General features: G+C 58.3%; 1 protein-coding gene and 21 non-coding genes across 22 annotated transcripts; 13 read left to right on the top strand and 9 right to left on the bottom strand.

Moving 5' to 3' along the window:
- Positions 1–62: 62 nt before the first annotated feature.
- TRNAS-GCU (transfer RNA serine (anticodon GCU)) lies at positions 63–144 on the bottom strand. Its single transcript has one exon. It is a non-coding gene; the product is annotated as a tRNA-Ser (tRNA).
- A 129-nt stretch (positions 145–273) lies between these two features.
- Positions 274–346, top strand: TRNAM-CAU (transfer RNA methionine (anticodon CAU)). The gene has a single exon. It is a non-coding gene; the product is annotated as a tRNA-Met (tRNA).
- A 174-nt stretch (positions 347–520) lies between these two features.
- Positions 521–593, bottom strand: TRNAM-CAU (transfer RNA methionine (anticodon CAU)). Its single transcript has one exon. It is a non-coding gene; the product is annotated as a tRNA-Met (tRNA).
- A 129-nt stretch (positions 594–722) lies between these two features.
- TRNAS-GCU (transfer RNA serine (anticodon GCU)) lies at positions 723–804 on the top strand. Its single transcript has one exon. It is a non-coding gene; the product is annotated as a tRNA-Ser (tRNA).
- A 934-nt stretch (positions 805–1,738) lies between these two features.
- Positions 1,739–2,506, top strand: VMO1 (vitelline membrane outer layer 1 homolog). Its single transcript, XM_035568611.1, has 3 exons — positions 1,739–1,864; positions 1,953–2,068; positions 2,206–2,506. The coding sequence occupies exons 1-3, from the start codon at positions 1,739–1,741 to the stop codon at positions 2,504–2,506; spliced, it is 543 nt and encodes a 180-aa protein (XP_035424504.1).
- Positions 2,507–2,925: 419 nt separating this feature from the next.
- On the bottom strand, positions 2,926–2,999 carry TRNAT-AGU (transfer RNA threonine (anticodon AGU)). Its single transcript has one exon. It is a non-coding gene; the product is annotated as a tRNA-Thr (tRNA).
- A 437-nt stretch (positions 3,000–3,436) lies between these two features.
- On the top strand, positions 3,437–3,508 carry TRNAP-AGG (transfer RNA proline (anticodon AGG)). Its single transcript has one exon. It is a non-coding gene; the product is annotated as a tRNA-Pro (tRNA).
- A 1,027-nt stretch (positions 3,509–4,535) lies between these two features.
- Positions 4,536–4,617, top strand: TRNAS-UGA (transfer RNA serine (anticodon UGA)). The gene has a single exon. It is a non-coding gene; the product is annotated as a tRNA-Ser (tRNA).
- A 777-nt stretch (positions 4,618–5,394) lies between these two features.
- On the top strand, positions 5,395–5,466 carry TRNAP-CGG (transfer RNA proline (anticodon CGG)). Its single transcript has one exon. It is a non-coding gene; the product is annotated as a tRNA-Pro (tRNA).
- An 869-nt stretch (positions 5,467–6,335) lies between these two features.
- TRNAS-CGA (transfer RNA serine (anticodon CGA)) lies at positions 6,336–6,417 on the top strand. Its single transcript has one exon. It is a non-coding gene; the product is annotated as a tRNA-Ser (tRNA).
- Positions 6,418–6,821: 404 nt separating this feature from the next.
- Positions 6,822–6,893, bottom strand: TRNAA-UGC (transfer RNA alanine (anticodon UGC)). Its single transcript has one exon. It is a non-coding gene; the product is annotated as a tRNA-Ala (tRNA).
- A 667-nt stretch (positions 6,894–7,560) lies between these two features.
- Positions 7,561–7,632, bottom strand: TRNAA-CGC (transfer RNA alanine (anticodon CGC)). The gene has a single exon. It is a non-coding gene; the product is annotated as a tRNA-Ala (tRNA).
- Positions 7,633–7,902: 270 nt separating this feature from the next.
- Positions 7,903–7,974, bottom strand: TRNAP-CGG (transfer RNA proline (anticodon CGG)). Its single transcript has one exon. It is a non-coding gene; the product is annotated as a tRNA-Pro (tRNA).
- Positions 7,975–8,207: 233 nt separating this feature from the next.
- TRNAA-UGC (transfer RNA alanine (anticodon UGC)) lies at positions 8,208–8,279 on the bottom strand. Its single transcript has one exon. It is a non-coding gene; the product is annotated as a tRNA-Ala (tRNA).
- A 328-nt stretch (positions 8,280–8,607) lies between these two features.
- On the bottom strand, positions 8,608–8,679 carry TRNAP-UGG (transfer RNA proline (anticodon UGG)). The gene has a single exon. It is a non-coding gene; the product is annotated as a tRNA-Pro (tRNA).
- Positions 8,680–9,360: 681 nt separating this feature from the next.
- Positions 9,361–9,432, top strand: TRNAP-UGG (transfer RNA proline (anticodon UGG)). The gene has a single exon. It is a non-coding gene; the product is annotated as a tRNA-Pro (tRNA).
- A 330-nt stretch (positions 9,433–9,762) lies between these two features.
- On the top strand, positions 9,763–9,834 carry TRNAA-UGC (transfer RNA alanine (anticodon UGC)). Its single transcript has one exon. It is a non-coding gene; the product is annotated as a tRNA-Ala (tRNA).
- Positions 9,835–10,053: 219 nt separating this feature from the next.
- TRNAP-CGG (transfer RNA proline (anticodon CGG)) lies at positions 10,054–10,125 on the top strand. Its single transcript has one exon. It is a non-coding gene; the product is annotated as a tRNA-Pro (tRNA).
- Positions 10,126–10,394: 269 nt separating this feature from the next.
- Positions 10,395–10,466, top strand: TRNAA-CGC (transfer RNA alanine (anticodon CGC)). Its single transcript has one exon. It is a non-coding gene; the product is annotated as a tRNA-Ala (tRNA).
- Positions 10,467–10,893: 427 nt separating this feature from the next.
- Positions 10,894–10,965, bottom strand: TRNAP-AGG (transfer RNA proline (anticodon AGG)). Its single transcript has one exon. It is a non-coding gene; the product is annotated as a tRNA-Pro (tRNA).
- A 541-nt stretch (positions 10,966–11,506) lies between these two features.
- Positions 11,507–11,580, top strand: TRNAT-AGU (transfer RNA threonine (anticodon AGU)). Its single transcript has one exon. It is a non-coding gene; the product is annotated as a tRNA-Thr (tRNA).
- A 646-nt stretch (positions 11,581–12,226) lies between these two features.
- TRNAS-GCU (transfer RNA serine (anticodon GCU)) lies at positions 12,227–12,308 on the top strand. Its single transcript has one exon. It is a non-coding gene; the product is annotated as a tRNA-Ser (tRNA).
- The last annotated feature ends 5,916 nt before the right edge of the window (positions 12,309–18,224 follow it).

Below are 18,224 nucleotides of genomic sequence, written 5' to 3'. Positions count from 1 at the left end.
AGGGCCACAGGACCGGCCGCGGAAGCCTGGTGCGGGCAGAGGGCCGGCGGCGGCAAAAGCTCCGACGAGGGTGGGATTCGAACCCACGCGCGCAGAGCGCAATGGATTAGCAGTCCATCGCCTTCACCACTCGGCCACCTCGTCCTGCCCCGCGCCCGCCCCGCCGCCCGCCCGTCACGGGGCCCCGCCCCGCCCCTCGGCCGCCGCCTCACGGCCGCGGGCCCGGCCCGCCCCGCCCCGCTGCAGGCCGCGCGCGGGCAGCGCTTCAGCAGCGCCCTCTTAGCGCAGCCGGCAGCGCGTCAGTCTCATAATCTGAAGGTCCTGAGTTCGAGCCTCAGAGAGGGCAGGGGCTGGTTTTTTTTTTTTTAATATTTTTTTTTTGGCTGCGCCCTGGGACTGCCGCCCACTCCTGCCCCCGCACCGCGGAGTGTTGCAAAAAGCCGCCCGCAGCCCCGCATCGCAGCAAAAACAACAAAACAAAACAAAACAAAAATAATAATAGTAAAAAAAAAAAGGCCGGTGCCCTCTCTGAGGCTCGAACTCAGGACCTTCAGATTATGAGACTGACGCGCTGCCGGCTGCGCTAAGAGGGCGCTGCTGAAGCGCTGCCCGCGCGCGGCCTGCAGCGGGGCGGGGCGGGCCGGGCCCGCGGCCGTGAGGCGGCGGCCGAGGGGCGGGGCGGGGCCCCGTGACGGGCGGGCGGCGGGGCGGGCGCGGGGCAGGACGAGGTGGCCGAGTGGTGAAGGCGATGGACTGCTAATCCATTGCGCTCTGCGCGCGTGGGTTCGAATCCCACCCTCGTCGGAGCTTTTGCCGGGGGCGCGGGGCTGGCGGCTGCGCTGGTCGCAGCTCCCGCCTAGCAAAGAGGAGAGCCCGCACTCGTGAGCCCTAGGGAGTTTTTCCTCCCCGTCCCCGAGAGGAGCACCTGGTTCCCATACACCGCCGGCTCCCCTCTCACCCCAGCTTTCTCCTTCCTTTCTGGGCGGCTTTTCAAGGAGCCCCGTGCCCAGCAATGTTTAAAAAAGCTTGGAAATGTTTAAAAAAGCCCGGAAATGTTTAAAAGAGCTGTTACTGCAGAAAGTGGCTACTAAGGAGTAAAACGATCCCCTGCAGAAAGAGGAAGGTGCCACCCAGCAAGCAAACTGGGAGCAGTGAAGTGTGAAACCTGAATGCAACAGGCACCGCGGGATGTGGGGGCAGGGAAGAGGGTACGCGATTTGCATCGGTGATGTAGGCTGGATCCCAGGCACCTGCCTTTTTGCCTCAGTTGCACTGAATGCCATGACACCAGCCTTACTCAGCTGCCCCCTGCAGAAGAGGCACGGTCGCCTGGGGGGGGGGCTGAAGAAAGAGAACAGGCAGAGCGCGGCTCCCATCGCAAATGGTGGGAGCCGAGAGTGGGAAAGGATGGCACTAGGCCCTGTGCCATCCGAGCAGCCCCTTGCAGAGCTCTTGGCACCAGGACTCCCGGTGGCTCTGGGCGAGCTGCCTGGCAGGGTGCTCATAGATCAGGTCCCTGCCCCCCACCCGGCAGGGGATTAGCCCTTTCCTGTGGCTAATCCCGGCTGTCCGACAGGCCTGGGCACCCCAAGAAGGTAACTGAGATGCGCAGGTTCCTGCTGCACGCCCCGCCACGGGGGCAGGTGTAAGAGCCCAGTGGGACGGCCGCAGGCAGGACAGCCATGCCGGGAGCGTGGGTCCTGCTGCTGCTGGTGGGGCTTGCAGGGACCACAGGGAGATGGCAGGGCCAGGACCTGGGCAGAATGCCTCAGTCATCTCAGTGTCCAATGGGGGACCCTGGGGTGACTGGGCCTGGCCGGAGATGTGTCCCAAGGGGTCCTACGCCAGCGGTGTCAGCTTCAAGGTGCAGCCTCTGTGCTGGAGGCTGGTCTGGGGATGCTGTGTGCGGGGACCCCCTTGGCACCTGACCTCCCACCTCCCTTCCCTCACAGGTAGAGCCGCCGCAGGGAGTGATGGAGGACGACACGGCGCTGAACGGGGTTCGGCTGCACTGCTCCCGTGGGGGGAACGCCGACAGCAGCTACACAGCCGAGTCCCAGAGCGGCAGGTGAGCTCCCAATGGCCCTCATACCCTCTCTGTGTCTGGAGCGCTATTTCCACGGCACCCCAGCACAAAAGGGCTCGCACCGTCCTCCTCTGCCTGCAGCCCTGGCCTGGCACCGACTGCTGTTTCTCCCCTTCTAGGTGGGGCAGCTGGACGGAGGTCCTCTGGTGCCCCCACCAAGGGCACCTGGTGGGCTTTGCGCTGCGGGTCCAGGTGCCCCAGCATGGGTTCCTGCACGATGAAGTGGCTGCCACTAACGCACGCTTTGCCTGCTCTGACGGGCAGGTGCTGCAGGGGCCGGGGTCTGTCTGGGGCCAGTGGGGTGGCTGGAGCCATCAGTGCCCTAAGGCAGTGTGCGGCGTCCAGACACGGCAGGAGCCTGTGTGGGGGCTGAAGAGGGATGACACGGCCCTGAATGATCTGCGCCTCTTCTGCTGCTAGTGAAGGGTGCTGGAAACCTCTGTGGGGCCCTGAGTCCAGCAGGTGATGCCTTTGCCCTGATACCCTCTCCTTCATCCTCATGGAGTCCTTCCTTGCTCACACACTGCTGGTGCCCCAACACCTACCCCCCTCCCCAGAGACGAACCCCAGCTCCCAAGTCCTTCCTGCCCCCACCCAGACTTCCAGATATTGCCTGGTATCTCCATGACGGTCTCTGTCTCTTGTCCTTCCTTGAAATGAGCTTTGGAGTAAAAACATGCACCCTGAATTTGCCAAGACATCTTGCTCATTGGGAGGGGGCAAATGGGGGTGTGGTGAGGCAGAGGAGCACGGGCACCTGGGTGGGTGCCCTTTGTTGAGGTGCAGACCTCTGCGGTGTCCCCAGCCAGGGGCTAAGGAGGAAAAACAGCCCCAAGGGCAGGCACCACTGGGAGTCGAACCCAGGATCTCCTGTTTACTAGACAGGTGCTTTAACCAGCTGAGCCATGGTGCCCACCTACCCCTACCCAAAAGGGGTGCTATGTGTCTCCTGGGATCTTCCCAAGGGAAGTCATACCCCTGCCCAGCCCCTGTCCTTGTACTCCTGCTAATGGAGTCACCAGAAGGACTGGGAGCCAGGGCAGGGGGCTGGGACCATGGGATCGGGTTAAAAGCTGGAGTTAGGCCCCCAGGGAGCTCTGCGCTGGCTGGACCATAGCAGGACAGTGGTTCCCAAAAGGAGGGGGCTACTCCAGGATTTGAGCCTGGAATATCTTTCACTCTAAACAAGAAGGGTGAAAGTCCTCCCCATGCCCAGGACATGGTGTTGTTCCGTTCCTCAGGCCATCACCAGGGTCCTTCTGGAAACTAGCACTGGGGATGAAAGGCCCCAGGTACTGCCTCAGCACCCCAACAGTCGGCACAGGGCAGGGGCCTATACCTACACACAGTGGCTCGTTGGTCTAGGGGTATGATTCTCGCTTAGGGTGCGAGAGGTCCCGGGTTCAACTCCCGGACGAGCCCCCCTTTTGGGCACCACTGGCCTGCAAACAGACCCTGTGGGGATGGGGCAGGGACAGGGGCCCACTGCCCCACGCCCCCAACACCCATCCTTCACACCTCGCTGCCTCCCATCAGCACCAGGTTTTGCCCACACAGCCTGAACTCACCATAATAGGAGAGAACGTGCCCTGCTACCTGCAGTGGCCGGGCAGGGGAGAGGAGAGACAACCATGGTCATTTCCCTGCAGCTGGTGGGGCCAGGAGCAGCCTAGGGACAGCCTTGACTGTGGGCCGCCCTGGGCTCCTTGGAGGCTCTGCCAGTTCTGTGCCTTCCTGGGGGTGGCTTGGAGATGCAGTGCTATTGTCAGTTATTGCCCAGCGGCAGGACAAGAGGCACTGGGCCCAACCTGGAACACGGGAGGCTCCCTCTGAATGCCAGGAAGAATGTCTTACCTGTGCAGGTGATGGAGCACTGAAACAGGTTGCCTAATGAGGTTGTGGACTCCTTGCTTTGAGACCTTCAAAAGGCACTTAGACGTAGTCCTGGGCAACCTAATGTGGGTGTCCCTGCCTGAGCTGGGGGTTTGGACCAGATGGGCCCAGAGGTACCTTCCAACCCCAGCCATTCTGTCATTATGTGGTTCTGTGGGGAGGAGACTTTCCTAAAGCAGACACCCCCCCCTACTGTGTAAGGGATGTAGCTCAGCAGGAGAGTGCTTGCACCCTGGGTTAAACCCCCAGCACCTACACGTCCTTTTCCCCTTGAAGCCCTTTGCCTTCACAGGATGCATTGCTGGAGGCTGTTTCCCTTACTTGCCCTGAGGTGAGGCTCCCTGCCTGGCCTGACTTTTTTTTGCCCAGCCATCAGAAAATATCCCCCACCATTCTTTTTTCCCAGCCCTGGGATGTGCTGATGGCCTGGGGAGGCAGTTGTAGGCACTGGGGCTGCCTGGTGCATGGATGGCTCCATGCTGGCTTATGGGGATTCCCTCCCTGAAGCCAGACCCTTAGCAAGGGGGGAGGAGGTACCCATGGGACTAAGCAAGGAGCTGTGATGGCCGAGGGGTGAAGGCGTTGGACTTGAAATCCAATAGGGTTTCCCTGCGCAGGTTCGAATCCTGCTCACAGCGGTGGATTTTGCCTGCTGGCAGGGGACTAGGGACCAGGGCCTGGGGTTCAACTCCTGGATAAACTCTTCTTTTGGGCATCCACAACCTGGCTTGTCTGGGCAGGGTAGGGATGGGGCTCTGCTGTCTGGCACCGTGGGGACAGGTGGCCTCTCCAGGTTTGGGGATATCCAGGCTGCTGGGACAGTCCACACCACTGGTAGGAATGATGTGCTGTGGGGGTAAATGAGACAAAAAGGAGCAACGACAGTATGAGCAGACTGCTCCTCTGTGGGGAAGGGGCTGGTGGAAGTGGTGGGGGATGGCAGAACTGGGTGATACCAGCACCATGTCCCCATCAGGCAGGTCTGTCTAAGGCCATGATGCACCGAGAATACAGTGCATAACCCCTCTGGGGAATGCAGAAGTGTGGTTTACCACCACAGCCACAGTGAGGAGATGGTTAATAGGGGAGAAAAAGTCTGGAGATGCTAGGGCTTGAATCCAGGGCCTTATATGCAAAGCAAGCACTCTCCCCCTGAACTATATCCCATGCCTGATATACCTGGCCATGCTGCAAACCCCATGGTTCTGTTGTCCCTATGGCCCTTGGAGATGTGGCTGTCGCAGCCTGTGGTCATGTCCAGGTGCCAGCATGACAACCTGGGAAGAAAAAGAGGGATGGCCCAGCTACAGACAATCACAGGATTCTAAGGAACTTCCCCAGTTCCTGCTGCACCATCACAGTTCTGTGATTATCTAACACTGAATAATGGGACTTCCGCATCTTCAGACTAGTCTGGCTCGTTGGTCTAGGGGTATGATTCTCGCTTCGGGTGCGAGAGGTCCCGGGTTCAACTCCCGGACGAGCCCTCTATTTTGGACATCCACCAGCTGTGGCAGACATGAGGAGCCCCAGCTCGTGGTGGGGAGCAGGGTCAGGAGAGTGGCTTGTCACAGGAGGAGACCTGGCCACTTTGGAGTGGGCATGTCCATAGAGCCTGGAGAGAAGCCCGTTAGCAGCAAAAACTGACAGCAAAATGGGGCCTCAGAGGGCCTGTCTGGGTGAAAGGGCCTTTGGGACAAGGCAGTGTGGGGCAGCAGTGTGAGGGTGTGAGAGATTTTCCCAAAGACCCACACACTACGCAGGGGATGTGGCTCAGTAGAAGAGCTCTTTCTTTGGGCATGTAGTCACCCATCCCCGTGGGCTCAGTGAGCATGCCTCTGGGGCCAAAGCTCAGTGCCGGCGGGAGGCAGCAAGCTGTGGAGGCAAGGTGTCCAGGTGGTCTGAGGCAGCAGAGCCTGACCACTACCTTGTCCCTGCAGGGGCCGAATGGGCACTGCAAGGGGCTGGAGTGGGGCACTGGCACCAAAGGGCTGGGATGGGGAGGGGGGAACTCATCTGGGAGTTGAGCCCAGGACCTCTCACACCCGAAGCGAGAATCATACCCCTAGACCAACGAGCCGGGGTGTGCAGCTGCCCACACCCCCCCACCCTGTGCCGACCCTTGCAGTGCTGGGGCAGCGCCGCCACTGGCCCCTGCTGGCCTCAGGCCCTGCCACCACCATCCCGGTGCAGAGCGGGCCCAGGGCTGGCGCTGCCGGTGCCCCAGCCTCTGCACGGACCTTGACCCACGACGAATGGGGGCCGTGGGGGCACCAGGGGCTGCCTGGGGATGCCCCTCAGGGACCAAGGTGGCACGGGCACGGGGCACACGTAGCCCCAGCTGGCCCAGCCGGGGGCTGTGATGGCCGAGGGGTGAAGGCGTTGGACTCGAAATCCAATAGGGTTTCCCTGCGCAGGTTCGAATCCTGCTCACAGCGACAGCTTTTAGCCCTGCTCTGGGGCTGCAGGGGGCATGCTGAGGCCACACAGGGCTCTTGGCTTCCCAGGGCAGCCCCCTCCCTGTGCTGGGCCTGGCAGGCTGTGTGCTCTTTGGGGCCGAGGGGTGCCAGGGGTTATGCTGGGGGCCAGCTGCACGCCTCGGCTCGTTGGTCCAGGGGGTATAGTTCTTCTTAGGGTGCGACAGCTTCTGGGTTCAACTGCCAGATGAGTCCCTCTTTTGGGCACCGTTGGCCTGCAAACAGCCCTTGTCCACGGCACGGATGGGGCCCTGCTGTCCCACAGCCCCTGACACCTGCCCTCCACACCTCGCTGCCTCCTGCCAGCAGCCACCTTCCCACTTCAGCGCTCTATTCTGGGCTGTGGCTTGGCCATAAAAAAAGCATGGAGATGCTGGGGCTTGAACCCAGGGCCTCCTGCATGCAAAGCAAGCGCTCTCCCGCTGAGCTACATCCCCCACATGGAGGGGCTCTGCCCGGGGGGTCCCTGCTGGCACCCGCAGACCAGCTGCCCCCATGGATGCTGCACATGGGGCACTTTGTGGCTGTGCCCACTTCTGTGCATTGGCCACACAGCCCAGGCACACCAAAGGGCCCCCGTGCGCCAGGCTCTGATGGGGACAAAAGGGACCGCCACACAGGGATATGACTGTTGCTTAGGGTGCGAGAGGTCCCGGGTTCAACTCCCGGACGAGCCCACCCTTTTGGACTCCTCTGGCCTGCAAACAGATCCTGGAGGAATACAGCATGGCCATGCTGCCCCACAGCCCCGACACCTCGCACACAGCCCCCTGCTGCTTCCCTCCACACCCCGCACCGCAGACCCGTGCTGCCCTGTGCCACGGGGACAAAAGGGACAGAGCGCAGCCAGGGCTCCGCTGGGACAGGGACAGCAGAGCGGGGCCCCGCGGACACCACGTCCCCGTGGGGCAGCTCTACCTGCGGCAGAGCCAGGAGCTGGGCAAGGCGAGCGCCGCAGCCATTGGGGAGCAAGGAGCAGAAACCGCAGGCAGGGGGAGAGGGGCTCTGGGGATGCCCTGCAGAGGGCAGAAGGAAGAGGAGTTCCTTGTGGGCCTCCACTCTCCAGGCATTTTGCCATGTGCGGGCTGGGAGGGAGGAAAAGGCTGGAGATGCTGGGGCTTGAACCCAGGGCCTCTTACATGCGAAGCAAGCGCTCTCCCACTGAGCTACATCCCCTGGCCAGCAGCCCTGAGGGGGCCGTGGCCCTGGCAGCAGCAGCACACAGGGCGCTGCCTGCTCTGGCGGCAGCGTCTGAGCCTGCCCAAAGCTGGCTGTGCTGCCCGACAGAAGCCTCTGGCCCCAGCATGGGGTGCCGCTTGCAGGCTGCTGGGGGCTGCCAGGGCCGCCCCTGCTCCTGCAGCGGTGCCCGGGGGGACAAGGGCCCAGAGCCAGCCCCCCTGCATCTGCCCCCTGCAGGGAGCACGTGGGCTGCGCTGCCCAAAAGGGGGGCTCGTCCGGGAGTTGAACCCGGGACCTCTCGCACCCGAAGCGAGAATCATACCCCTAGACCAACGAGCCATGGTGTTGGAGCCCTCTGCACCCTCTGCCCTCGTGCCCCACAGCTCCCGAGGCTGCTGGGGCACCTCAAGCTCTTGCATTTGCCCCACTGCTGCTGCCACGCACAGGCTGGGCCAGGAACTTCCTTCCCGCAGCTCCCCAGGCCCTCGGAGGGACCTCCTGTGCCAGCCCTGCAGCCCCCAACGGCTGCCCTGCCCTGCCCTGCCCTGCCCTGCCCTGGGGAGGAAAAGGCATGGAGATGCTGGGGCTTGAACCCAGGGCCTCCTGCATGCAAAGCAAGCGCTCTACCGCTGAGCTACATCCCCACTGCCATGGGAGGTCTTGCCGGGGGGGCTCTGCTTTTAACAAAACCTTCCTCCAGCCTCCTTCTCCTCAGCCCACACAGTTCACCAACAGCTCAACACACCTCCCCCTGCTCTTCCACAACACACCTTCCTCACAAATCACACCTTGCGCACCACACACTCCCCCGTTCCTGCTCACTGTGCTCTCCACAGCCCTCCTCCACGTGGACACGCACCCACCCCAAAATCAAACGCTCTCCCCCTCACAACGGCCACTGCCCTGGCCCTGCTCCCCAACGCAATCTGAGCTCCCACACACACTCTCCAGGACAGGGAGCCCGAAAAGATGGGGCTCGTCCGGGAGTTGAACCCGGGACCTCTCGCACCCAAAGCGAGAATCATACCCCTAGACCAACGAGCCGGGGTGCAGCACCTCTTTGCACCCCCACTCTTGCTGCCCCACACCTTCACCTCTCAGCCATCACCGTCCCAGTGCCCCCAGCTGGCAGTACCCGTGACCTGTGCTGCAGCCACCCTCAGCCCACTGTGTATTAGAAAGAACATCATTGCTGTGCGGCTGATGCAGCGCTGGGACAGATGCCTTCAGGGGTTGTGGAATCTTCCTCTTTGGAAATGTTCAAAAGGCATTGGGACATGGGCCTGGGCAACCTCATGCGGGAGTCCTTGCCTGAGCAGGAGGGTTTGTCCAGGTGATGTGCAGAGGTCCCTTGCACTATAGTGAACTTGGTGCTTCTGTGACTTTCTGGGAGAAGGCCAGGTGAGAGGGGAAATTGTGGTGTCCTTGGGGGCTGCCCCATGGATGAAGGAGGGGGCTGCTGCTGAGTGTCATCTGTGGTGAGCACTACCACGTGCTGGGGGACACTGGAGAGGAGGAAAGGTGCAGAGAGGCTGAGGTGTGCGCATGGTGTTCGGTGCTGTGCCACAGGGCATGTCCAGCAGGGATCTGGAGTCCGTGGTGTCATCAGGAGGAGCCTCCATGCTGCGGTCTGTGGCGGGGGCAAAAGGCAGCACAAGGCACCCCCAGCAGTGCCGAGGAGGTGTGGGGCAGCGAGAGTGGGGGTGCAAAGAGGTGCTGCACCCCGGCTCGTTGGTCTAGGGGTATGATTCTCGCTTTGGGTGCGAGAGGTCCCGGGTTCAACTCCCGGACGAGCCCCATCTTTTTGGGCTCCCTGTCCCAGAGAGTGTGTGTGGGAGCTCAGATTGCGTTGGGGAGCAGGGCCAGGGCAGTGGCCGTTGTGAGGGGGAGAGCGTTTGATTTTGGGGTGGGTGCGTGTCCACGTGGAGGAGGGCTGTGGAGAGCACGGTGAGCAGGAACGGGGGAGTGTGTTGTGCGCAAGGTGTGATTTGTGAGGAAGGTGTGTTGTGGAAGAGCAGGGGGAGGTGTGTTGAGCTGTTGGTGAACTGTGTGGGCTGAGGAGAAGGAGGCTGGAGGAAGGTTTTGTTAAAAGCAGAGCCCCCCTGGCAAGGCCCCCCCCATGGCAGTGGGGATGTAGCTCAGCGGTAGAGCGCTTGCTTTGCATGCAGGAGGCCCTGGGTTCAAGCCCCAGCATCTCCAGCCTTTTCCTCCCCAGGGCAGGGCAGGGCAGCCGTTGGGGGGTGCAGGGCTGGCACAGGAGGTCCCTCCGAGGGCCCTGGGGAAGCTGCGGGAAGGAAGTTCCTGGCCCAGCCTGTGCGTGGCAGCAGCAGTGGGGCAAATGCGAGAGCTTGAGGTGCCCCAGCAGCCTCGGGAGCTGTGGGGCACGAGGGCAGAGGGTGCAGAGGGCTCCAACACCATGGCTCGTTGGTCTAGGGGTATGATTCTCGCTTCGGGTGCGAGAGGTCCCGGGTTCAACTCCCGGACGAGCCCCCCTTTTGGGCAGCGCAGCCCACGTGCTCCCTGCAGGGGGCAGATGCAGGGGGGCTGGCTCTGGGCCCTTGTCCCCCCGGGCACCGCTGCAGGAGCAGGGGCGGCCCTGGCAGCCCCCAGCAGCCTGCAAGCGGCACCCCATGCTGGGGCCAGAGGCTCTGTCGGGCAGCACAGCCAGCTTTGGGCAGGCTCAGACACTGCCGCCAGAGCAGGGCAGCGCCCGTGTGCTGCTGCTGCCAGGGCCACGGCCCCCTCAGGGCTGCTGGCCAGGGGATGTAGCTCAGTGGGAGAGCGCTTGCTTCGCATGTAAGAGGCCCTGGGTTCAAGCCCCAGCATCTCCAGCCTTTTCCTCCCTCCCAGCCCGCACATGGCAAAATGCCTGGAGAGTGGAGGCCCACAAGGAACTCCTCTTCCTTCTGCCCTCTGCAGGGCATCCCCAGAGCCCCTCTCCCCCTGCTTGCGGTTTCTGCTCCTTGCTCCCCAATGGCTGCGGCGCTCGCCTTGCCCAGCTCCTGGCTCTGCCGCAGGTAGAGCTGCCCCACGGGGACGTGGTGTCCGCGGGGCCCCGCTCTGCTGTCCCTGTCCCAGCGGAGCCCTGGCTGCGCCCTGTCCCTTTTGTCCCCGTGGCACAGGGCAGCACGGGTCTGCGGTGCAGGGGTGTGGAGGGAAGCAGCAGGGGGCTGTGCGCGAGGTGTCGGGGCTGTGGGGCAGCATGGCCATGCTGTATTCCTCCAGGATCTGTTTGCAGGCCAGAGGAGTCCAAGAGGGGGGCTCGTCCGGGAGTTGAACCCGGGACCTCTCGCACCCTAAGCGAGAATCATACCCCTAGACCAACGAGCCAGGGTGTGCAGCTGGCACTTAGCAGCCCCTGTCCCCACTGTACATTGCATTTCTTCCCCATCCCTACCTGTGCTTCTGGTAGCAGCACAAGGCAGCCTATGGCAGGTGCTACTTCTCATTTGCGCTTTTCTCTTCTTTTACCTTGAAGGAAGCCCCCTGGGGATGGTGGTAGCCAATTCCCATTTTCTGTCAGTCTCCAGTGCATTTAGAAGAGGTGTCCAGTGTATGTTTGGCCAGGAGATGCCGTCCTTGGGGGCATTCCTATCTGCCAGGGCTTCCCCCACCTGACTGACATTGGGCCATTCTTCACCCTGAGCATTTCAGCTTTCCTCCTGGTTTCCAATACCACAGCAGTGCTTGGCTGCCTTTGTTGCACCTGGCTTGCGCTAAGCCTAGAGGACATGAACAGAGCTGAGGGAGCACCAAGGAGCTGCTCACCAGATGCTGTCTCCCCCTCAGCATGTCTCCTGCCATGGGCACATGGTTCTCCTGGGGCTACCCCGAGGGCCATGAGCAGGGGGACCAGCCTTGTGGCCAGGTGGGCACCATGGCTCAGCTGGTTAAAGCGCCTGTCTAGTAAACAGGAGATCCTGGGTTCAACTCCCAGTGGTGCCTGGCCTGGAGGTTGTTTTTCTTCACAGGACCCCCCGAGCTAGGGGCTGTGAGAGCACTGAACACCCAGTAGAGAAGGCAATGACAGAGTCCCTCGTTTCGCTGGTGGCCCTGGCGCTCTTGGGAAGAACAAGTTTCCTTCTGACCCACATCTCTGGGAAGCTCACGGTTGTGAGATGATCCAAACTATCTCCAAACCCGTAATATTTGGGAAATAAAGAGGTACCTACTATGCTGCTGGCTGGGCTGCCCTATCCATCTTCCCCTTTCATTTACAAGCTTGACTGGTGCTGAATCATGCAGAAAAATCCTCTGGACATAGGTCAGGAGTGGGAGAGAGGGGAGAAGTGATGTAGACCTACAATAAAAAAAAAAAAAAAAAGCCTGGACCACTCACTTGTTTAGCAAAAATAAATAAAGCCTGTCTCCTGCCCAGTCTACGTTTTGTCGTCCTCTGAACACAGGGACAGAGGGTGAAATGGAGGGGGACAAATGAACCACAAAGCTTGCCACCAACCATGTGACAGGCAGGCACATAGCTCACTCCTACAGTGCAGCTGTACAGGGGACACCCTGACAAAGCATCTGTGGGTTTGCAACCTGTCCTCAAAAGTGAAAAAAAAATCCCCAAATGTGGGCTGGAGCAGGGGACGAGGTGGCCGAGTGGTGAAGGCGATGGACTGCTAATCCATTGTGCTCTGCACGCGTGGGTTCGAATCCCACCCTCGTCGGCTCTCTGACTGCTGTGTGGGGGATCCTCTGTGGAGAGCGAGGCTTTTGAGGGCAGCCTCTGGCAGCAGGGACAAGACCCTGACACCCAGAAAGTCCCTTCTGGCCACCCCCTCTTTTGGCAGCCTTCCTCAGTGCAGCTGCAGGTAGCTGTGCCATCCAGCCCTGGACTGTGTGAATGTCATCACCTCCTGCCCCCAGCATCCCCCTGCCAGAGCCACCGTAGGCTGCCTAGGGAGAGGCAGGGGATGCTGCTGCAGGAAAGAGCTCGGTGACAGTGCAGCCCAGCCCTCGAGGGAGCGAGGGGGCCCTGGAACAGAGATCAGGCATCACTTGGCTGCACTGGTGGCAAATCGACACCTGGCTGGCTTCATCTCTTCCGTCTCTTTTGCTCTTACATGATAAATATATGTCTGCATCTGGATTAGTGTTCTCACTTGCTGAACCTGCTCCTGGTTGCTCAGGGAGCTGCATTGCCCTCCCATGTCAGGGCAATGTGTTGGGCTCCACGCTGCCGTACAGGAGTGGGGAGCTGTCCCCCCTGCAGGCAGAGCCTCGGTTCCCGAGCCCACCCACTGTGTGCCCCCTGTGCCCCTTCTCCCCGTGGCGGTGAAGCACCTGGCCATGGGCAGTCCCTCTGGGGATGGAAAGGAGCTGGCGGCACTGGCTGGGGAGGGACGTGGGCACACCCTGGGTCTTTCCACACCTCACACAGAAACCCTGGGCATCCCCATGGCGCCCTGACTAAAGCTGTGCCTTCATGAGCCATCGCCACCTCCCCGAGGTGCTTTTCTGAGGAGGGCATGGGTGCTGTGTGGTGGTAGCTCCCTCCTGTGTTTGAAATTGTGTTCACTGGGGAGGTTAGGGAAGAGCAAGGGTGAGATACTGAAAGATCAAGAGGATGGGAAAAAGACAGAAGTGGCTGCTAGGAGAGCTCTTCTTTCCTTTCCTTTCCTTTCCTTTCCTTTCCTTTCCTTTCCTTTCCTTTCCTTTCCTTTCCTTTCCTTTCCTTTCCTTTCCTTTCCTTTCCTTTCCTTTCCTTTCCTTTCCTTTCCTTTCCTTTCCTTTCCTTTCCTTTCCTTTCCTTTCCTTTCCTTTCCTTTCCTTTCCTTTCCTTTCCTTCCCTTCCCTTCCCTTCCCTTCCCTTCCCTTCCCTTCCCTTCCCTTCCCTTCCCTTCCCTTCCCTTCCCTTCCCTTCCCTTCCCTTCCCTTCCCTTCCCTTCCCTTCCCTTCCCTTCCCTTCCCTTCCCTTCCCTTCCCTTTCCCTTTCCCTTTCCCTTTCCCTTTCCCTTTCCCTTTCCCTTTCCCTTTCCCTTTCCCTTTCCCTTTCCCTTTCCCTTTCCCTTTCCCTTTCCCTTTCCCTTTCCCTTTCCCTTTCCCTTTCCCTTTCCCTTTCCCTTTCCCTTTCCCTTTCCCTTTCCCTTTCCCTTTCCCTTTCCCTTTCCTTTTTCCTTTCCTTTCCTTTTTTCCTTTTCTTTTCTTTTTTCTTTTTTTTTCTTTTTTTTTTCTTTTTTTCTTTTTTCTTTTTCCTTTTTTCTTTTTTCTTTTTCCTTTTTTCTTTTTCCTTTTTTCCCTTCCCTTCCCTTCCCTTCCCTTCCCTTCCCTTCCCTTCCCTTCCCTTCCCTTCCCTTCCCTTCCCTTCCCTTCCCTTCCCTTCCCTTCCCTTCCCTTCCCTTCCCTTCCCTTCCCTTCCCTTCCCTTCCCTTCCCTTCCCTTCCCTTTCCCTTTCCCTTTCCCTTTCCCTTTCCCTTTCCCCTTCCCTTTCCCCTTCCCTTTCCCTTCCCTTTCCCTTTCCCTTTCCCTTTCCCTTTCCCTTTCCCTTTCCCTTTCCCTTTCCCTTTCCCTTTCCCTTTCCCTTTCCCTTTCCCTTTCCCTTTCCCTTTCCCTTTCCCTTTCCCTTTCCCTTTCCCTTTCCCTTTCCCTTTCCCTTTCCCTTTCCCTTTCCCTTTCCCTTTCCCTTTCCCTTTCCCTTTCCTTTTCTTCAGAAATCCCAGAGGTCTTGCAGAAAGGGAAGCACTGCATTTCTCAAGGCATGTCTGTGCTTTGCCGCAGCCAGGGAAACATGTTTTGCCAGCCTTGCAGGTCTCTTCCCTGACCTGACCCCTTTTTTCTGTTGACAAGGATGTGGAAAAGCCACACAGGGACACCTTGGGGGCGAGGGAGGGACACCCATGCTGCAGGCCCTTGTGGGTTTTTGGCCTTCTCCAGGGCCACTTTTCCTTCCAGGGCCTGCAGGGATGCCCTGGTGGCCAGCAGGGAGCTGCTTGCCCCAGCCAGCCTGTCCACAGCCACAAATGGGGATGGGTGCCCACCCTGTCCTCGCCCACTGCTGCCAGGCACCATGGTGCTTGGCCAGCTCTGCCAGGGACAGGCAGGCTGCCACAGGAGTAGCTTCCTGGGGACAAGGAGTGGACGTGTGCTACAGCCCCAGAGAAGCAGGCCTGTCTCTGCCCAGGCACCTGGTGACAAGGCCTCCTGGGGGGACATGCCAGCCACAGTGATGTGGAGCCTCAGCCCACTGGGGACCTGGCAATTACAGGATCTGTGAAACCAGACCTCCCCCAGCCCCAGGGCCCTGCTGTGCCTGGTGGCACCGGCAAGGCTCCTAATGTCTGCGTCCCCACGGCCCCGCAGCGCTCCCCACACCGCCCTGGGCTTGTCCTGTGGTGGGGCTGTGGGTGCTGGTTGTCCCTGTCCAGCAGCTCTGTAGGGAACTTGTGCAAAGTCCAGCAGCCTCCACAGGAGGGGCTTGGAGGAATACAACCACCACTAGAATTTCCACCTTGGCTCTCAGGAGATCCTGGGGCAGGGGATGCTTCCTCTAGCATCACGGACATCTAGAGAGAGACAAGGTTACTGGAAACCAAGATGCAGAGCAGCAAATCAGAGTTGCAAAGTTGGTGATGGAAAGGGGAATCATGGTGAATACTGGTCCTGGTCCGTTTTTCTCCTCGTGTTCTTACCTGCAGGAAGAAACAGGGCTGAAATGCGCTTGCATCCTGGATCCCTTGCAAAAGTTAAAAAAATGGGCCTGACATGTTTGATCTGGTGATATTTTCTTGGTTTTGTGGTTTCCCCAGAGAAAGTCATGGCTCAGGCAGAAATTGCTCATTTCCTGAAATGAATAGGGGTTAGTAAAACCAGTCCTGTCTTTCTCCCAGATACCTGCATTTTCAGGAAGAGCTCTTTCCCCTGTGGTTTTCCTTTGTTTTAATCTCTCTCATTACACAAATCTGATTATTTTAGCTTCCTGACATGTGCCTTTTGTTTTCCCTGTTCCCATCTGCAGGCAAAGGACTTTTTTTTTTTTTTAAAGTGCAGAGATCTACTCACATTCAGAAACATGCCCTTTTTTATTGCTCCTCTGCAAGTACTTCAAGCATTGCTGCACGCGCTGATGTTGTACTGGGACACAGTGATCCAATGTGAGCAGCTGAACCTCACGTACTTAAACTGCATTGCAAAACTGAAACATGTGGTGAGGCTGCAAATCAGAAGCTCCCAGCCTCTGTTTGGAAGCCAGGGAGTCCTGCGGGAAGGTCATTCTCTGGAGGATCACGGGAGTGCACAGAGGCATGGAAGAAAGGGGTAGAAAATGGTTAGTGAAGAAGAAACCCTGCCTGGCAAAAGAAGGGTTCAAGTCTTAGCCTGTGGGCCCAAGGTGCACCTGTGGCATCGTTTTGTTATTGCAAAAGGCAAAAAGGAAAAGCTTAAAATAAAGTGTCATCCTTTTCTGCTCCCCAGATGGCCCTTTAGGAAGTTGTGACGAGCCTCCAGCCCCCTCTCTTACTCCAGCAGGCTGCAGGGCTGCTGCTGACTGAAGTATGTGTCCTCCTCTGAACCTCAGAAAGGCCAATTTTCTGTTTTTCCTTCCAGAGTGAGGTTAAAATGAGCTGGGCTTGACTCCATCACCTCTGAAAAGCATTTTTTGCCCTGGCAGGCAGGGCAGGAAGGAGTCACTAGGGATAACTCAGTGCTATAAAGGATGGCTCCACACAGGGCCAAGTCATCCTAGTAACTAAAGTGACCCTGAAAACCCCTACAAGGCATGTCTTTAACAGCCTTACTGAAAATCCCTGGCTCCACACATGCATTGTACATGTGCCCCAGTACTGCTATAGTTTATACCTTCATTTAGGCTCTGCTGGCATGAAATGAAAAACCTTCAAACTTTCCTTGCCCTTGGAGCCTGATAGCTCATTCCCCTGCTTGGTACCACGTCAGCGGCTCCCTCTCACCAACATGTTGGTGATTCACGTCTAAATGCAGGTTGGGACTTTTGCGACTCCTCAGCTCTTTAGCAGCTAGCAGGATTCCAGCAGAGCAATCCGGTGTCACACCTGTAATTAGAATGTCTTGATGATGTTGCTCCATCACAAGAAAGAATAGCCGTGAACTTCTGGCTCACTGCTCTTAGCATATCAAAAAACCTGGCTGGAAAGGCTCTGGGCCTCCAAATTCAGCTCGGTGAGCAAAATTAGCTACTTATGGTGTGTGTCACCTTCAGGGATGAACTCCAGAGTCTTTTTTAACATCTTTCTGTGTCTTTGATTAGTTTGCTTTTATAATCTGCTGTACTTTCCAAGCAGAATTTGTACCCCATGCATGGGGATAACAACATACAAAATCCTCTAAGCGAATCCAAAAGCATAAAAATTTGGCCATGCCACCCTAGCTCAGCTACCTGGGCTTGCCCTTAGTCACGTCTCTGTTTGTACTACCTGGGCAGCTGGGGAAGGAGGAGGGCTGCCTGGTGCCTTCTGCAGCACCACACAGTATTTTGTGCATTTTTCTCCAAGCTGTGCAAGGTCCCTCGCTGCCCCTCACACTTGCAGCATCCCTGATTTTCCTAATGGGACCATGTGAGGCTGAGGCAGTGCAGGAGCCTGGCTGCTTTCGCTGGGTTTATGCACAGATACATGGTTCTCTTGCTCAGCCTAAACCCCCTTACTCACCAGCTCACCTCAGGTGCACTTGGGAGCTGGCTTTCCCAGTGATTTATGGTTGTGCTGAGAGGAAGGTGGGAAGGGAGGGGAGATGAGCCGGGGATGTGCCTGCCCTAAATTCTGCTGAAATGCTCTCCTGCCTTGTAGCATAAGACCTAAAATGTACTTTGGCCTTAGGAGGTAAGATAATTACTGCCTGTAGCTCGAATCATTTCAATCTTACTCAGTACTAAATGGAAGCAAAACATGACAGATGAAAGAGGAAACTGTTTAATCAGCTGGGGGAGCTTTCCAGGAGAAAACTGCTGGTTGCCGGAGAGTTTCACACAGAAGGAATGCGCTGGCTCCCCAGAGGGACAGGGCACCCTATAAAACCCCACACGGAGCCTGGCCCTGCCACCCTCTTTCCAGCTGCTGCCGCCTCTGCCACCCAGGTAAGTCGAGACGGGCTCTGGCTCCTTCTGCCCGAGCTGTTGCTTTCACTGATGTCTTCTGCCTGCTCCTCCACAAGGGGTCGAGGCTTGTTACCTGTCTTCTGCCTGCAGAGGCCCTCAGAAGGGTTTATTTCTGTCGCAAAATGAGGAGTCAGGGTTCCAGGGGCAAGGGGGTGTCGGATGCAGGTGGTACTGGGTACCTACCTCAAGAGTCTGTAATCATACAGCCAGGTGCATCCTGCATGGATTTCTTAAAAAAAAAAAAAAAGAAAAAAAAAAAGAGATTTTATTTTATTTTATTTTATTTTATTTTATTTTATTTTTTACCACAGTCAGATGCATTTCAGTGAGGACTTTGCTTGGTAAAGGCTTTCTCTCAGCTCTCCAGCACTGCCTTCCAGGGCAGGCCATCTAAACTAAACTAAATTATCCCAGTGTGTACCCTCTGGCTACTCCTCTTTTCTTCTTGCTACCAGAGCCATAGAATTAGGGCTCCAGAGGGACGGCTATAGTCTCTGCCTCATGCTTATGCCCTGCT

The sequence above is a fragment of the Cygnus atratus genome, chromosome 6 (assembly GCF_013377495.2).
Source record: "Cygnus atratus isolate AKBS03 ecotype Queensland, Australia chromosome 6, CAtr_DNAZoo_HiC_assembly, whole genome shotgun sequence".
In the NCBI taxonomy this organism is placed as follows: Eukaryota; Metazoa; Chordata; class Aves; order Anseriformes; family Anatidae; genus Cygnus; species Cygnus atratus.
Note: the sequence above shows the minus strand (reverse complement) of the source record. Positions and strands in the feature narration are given on the sequence as shown.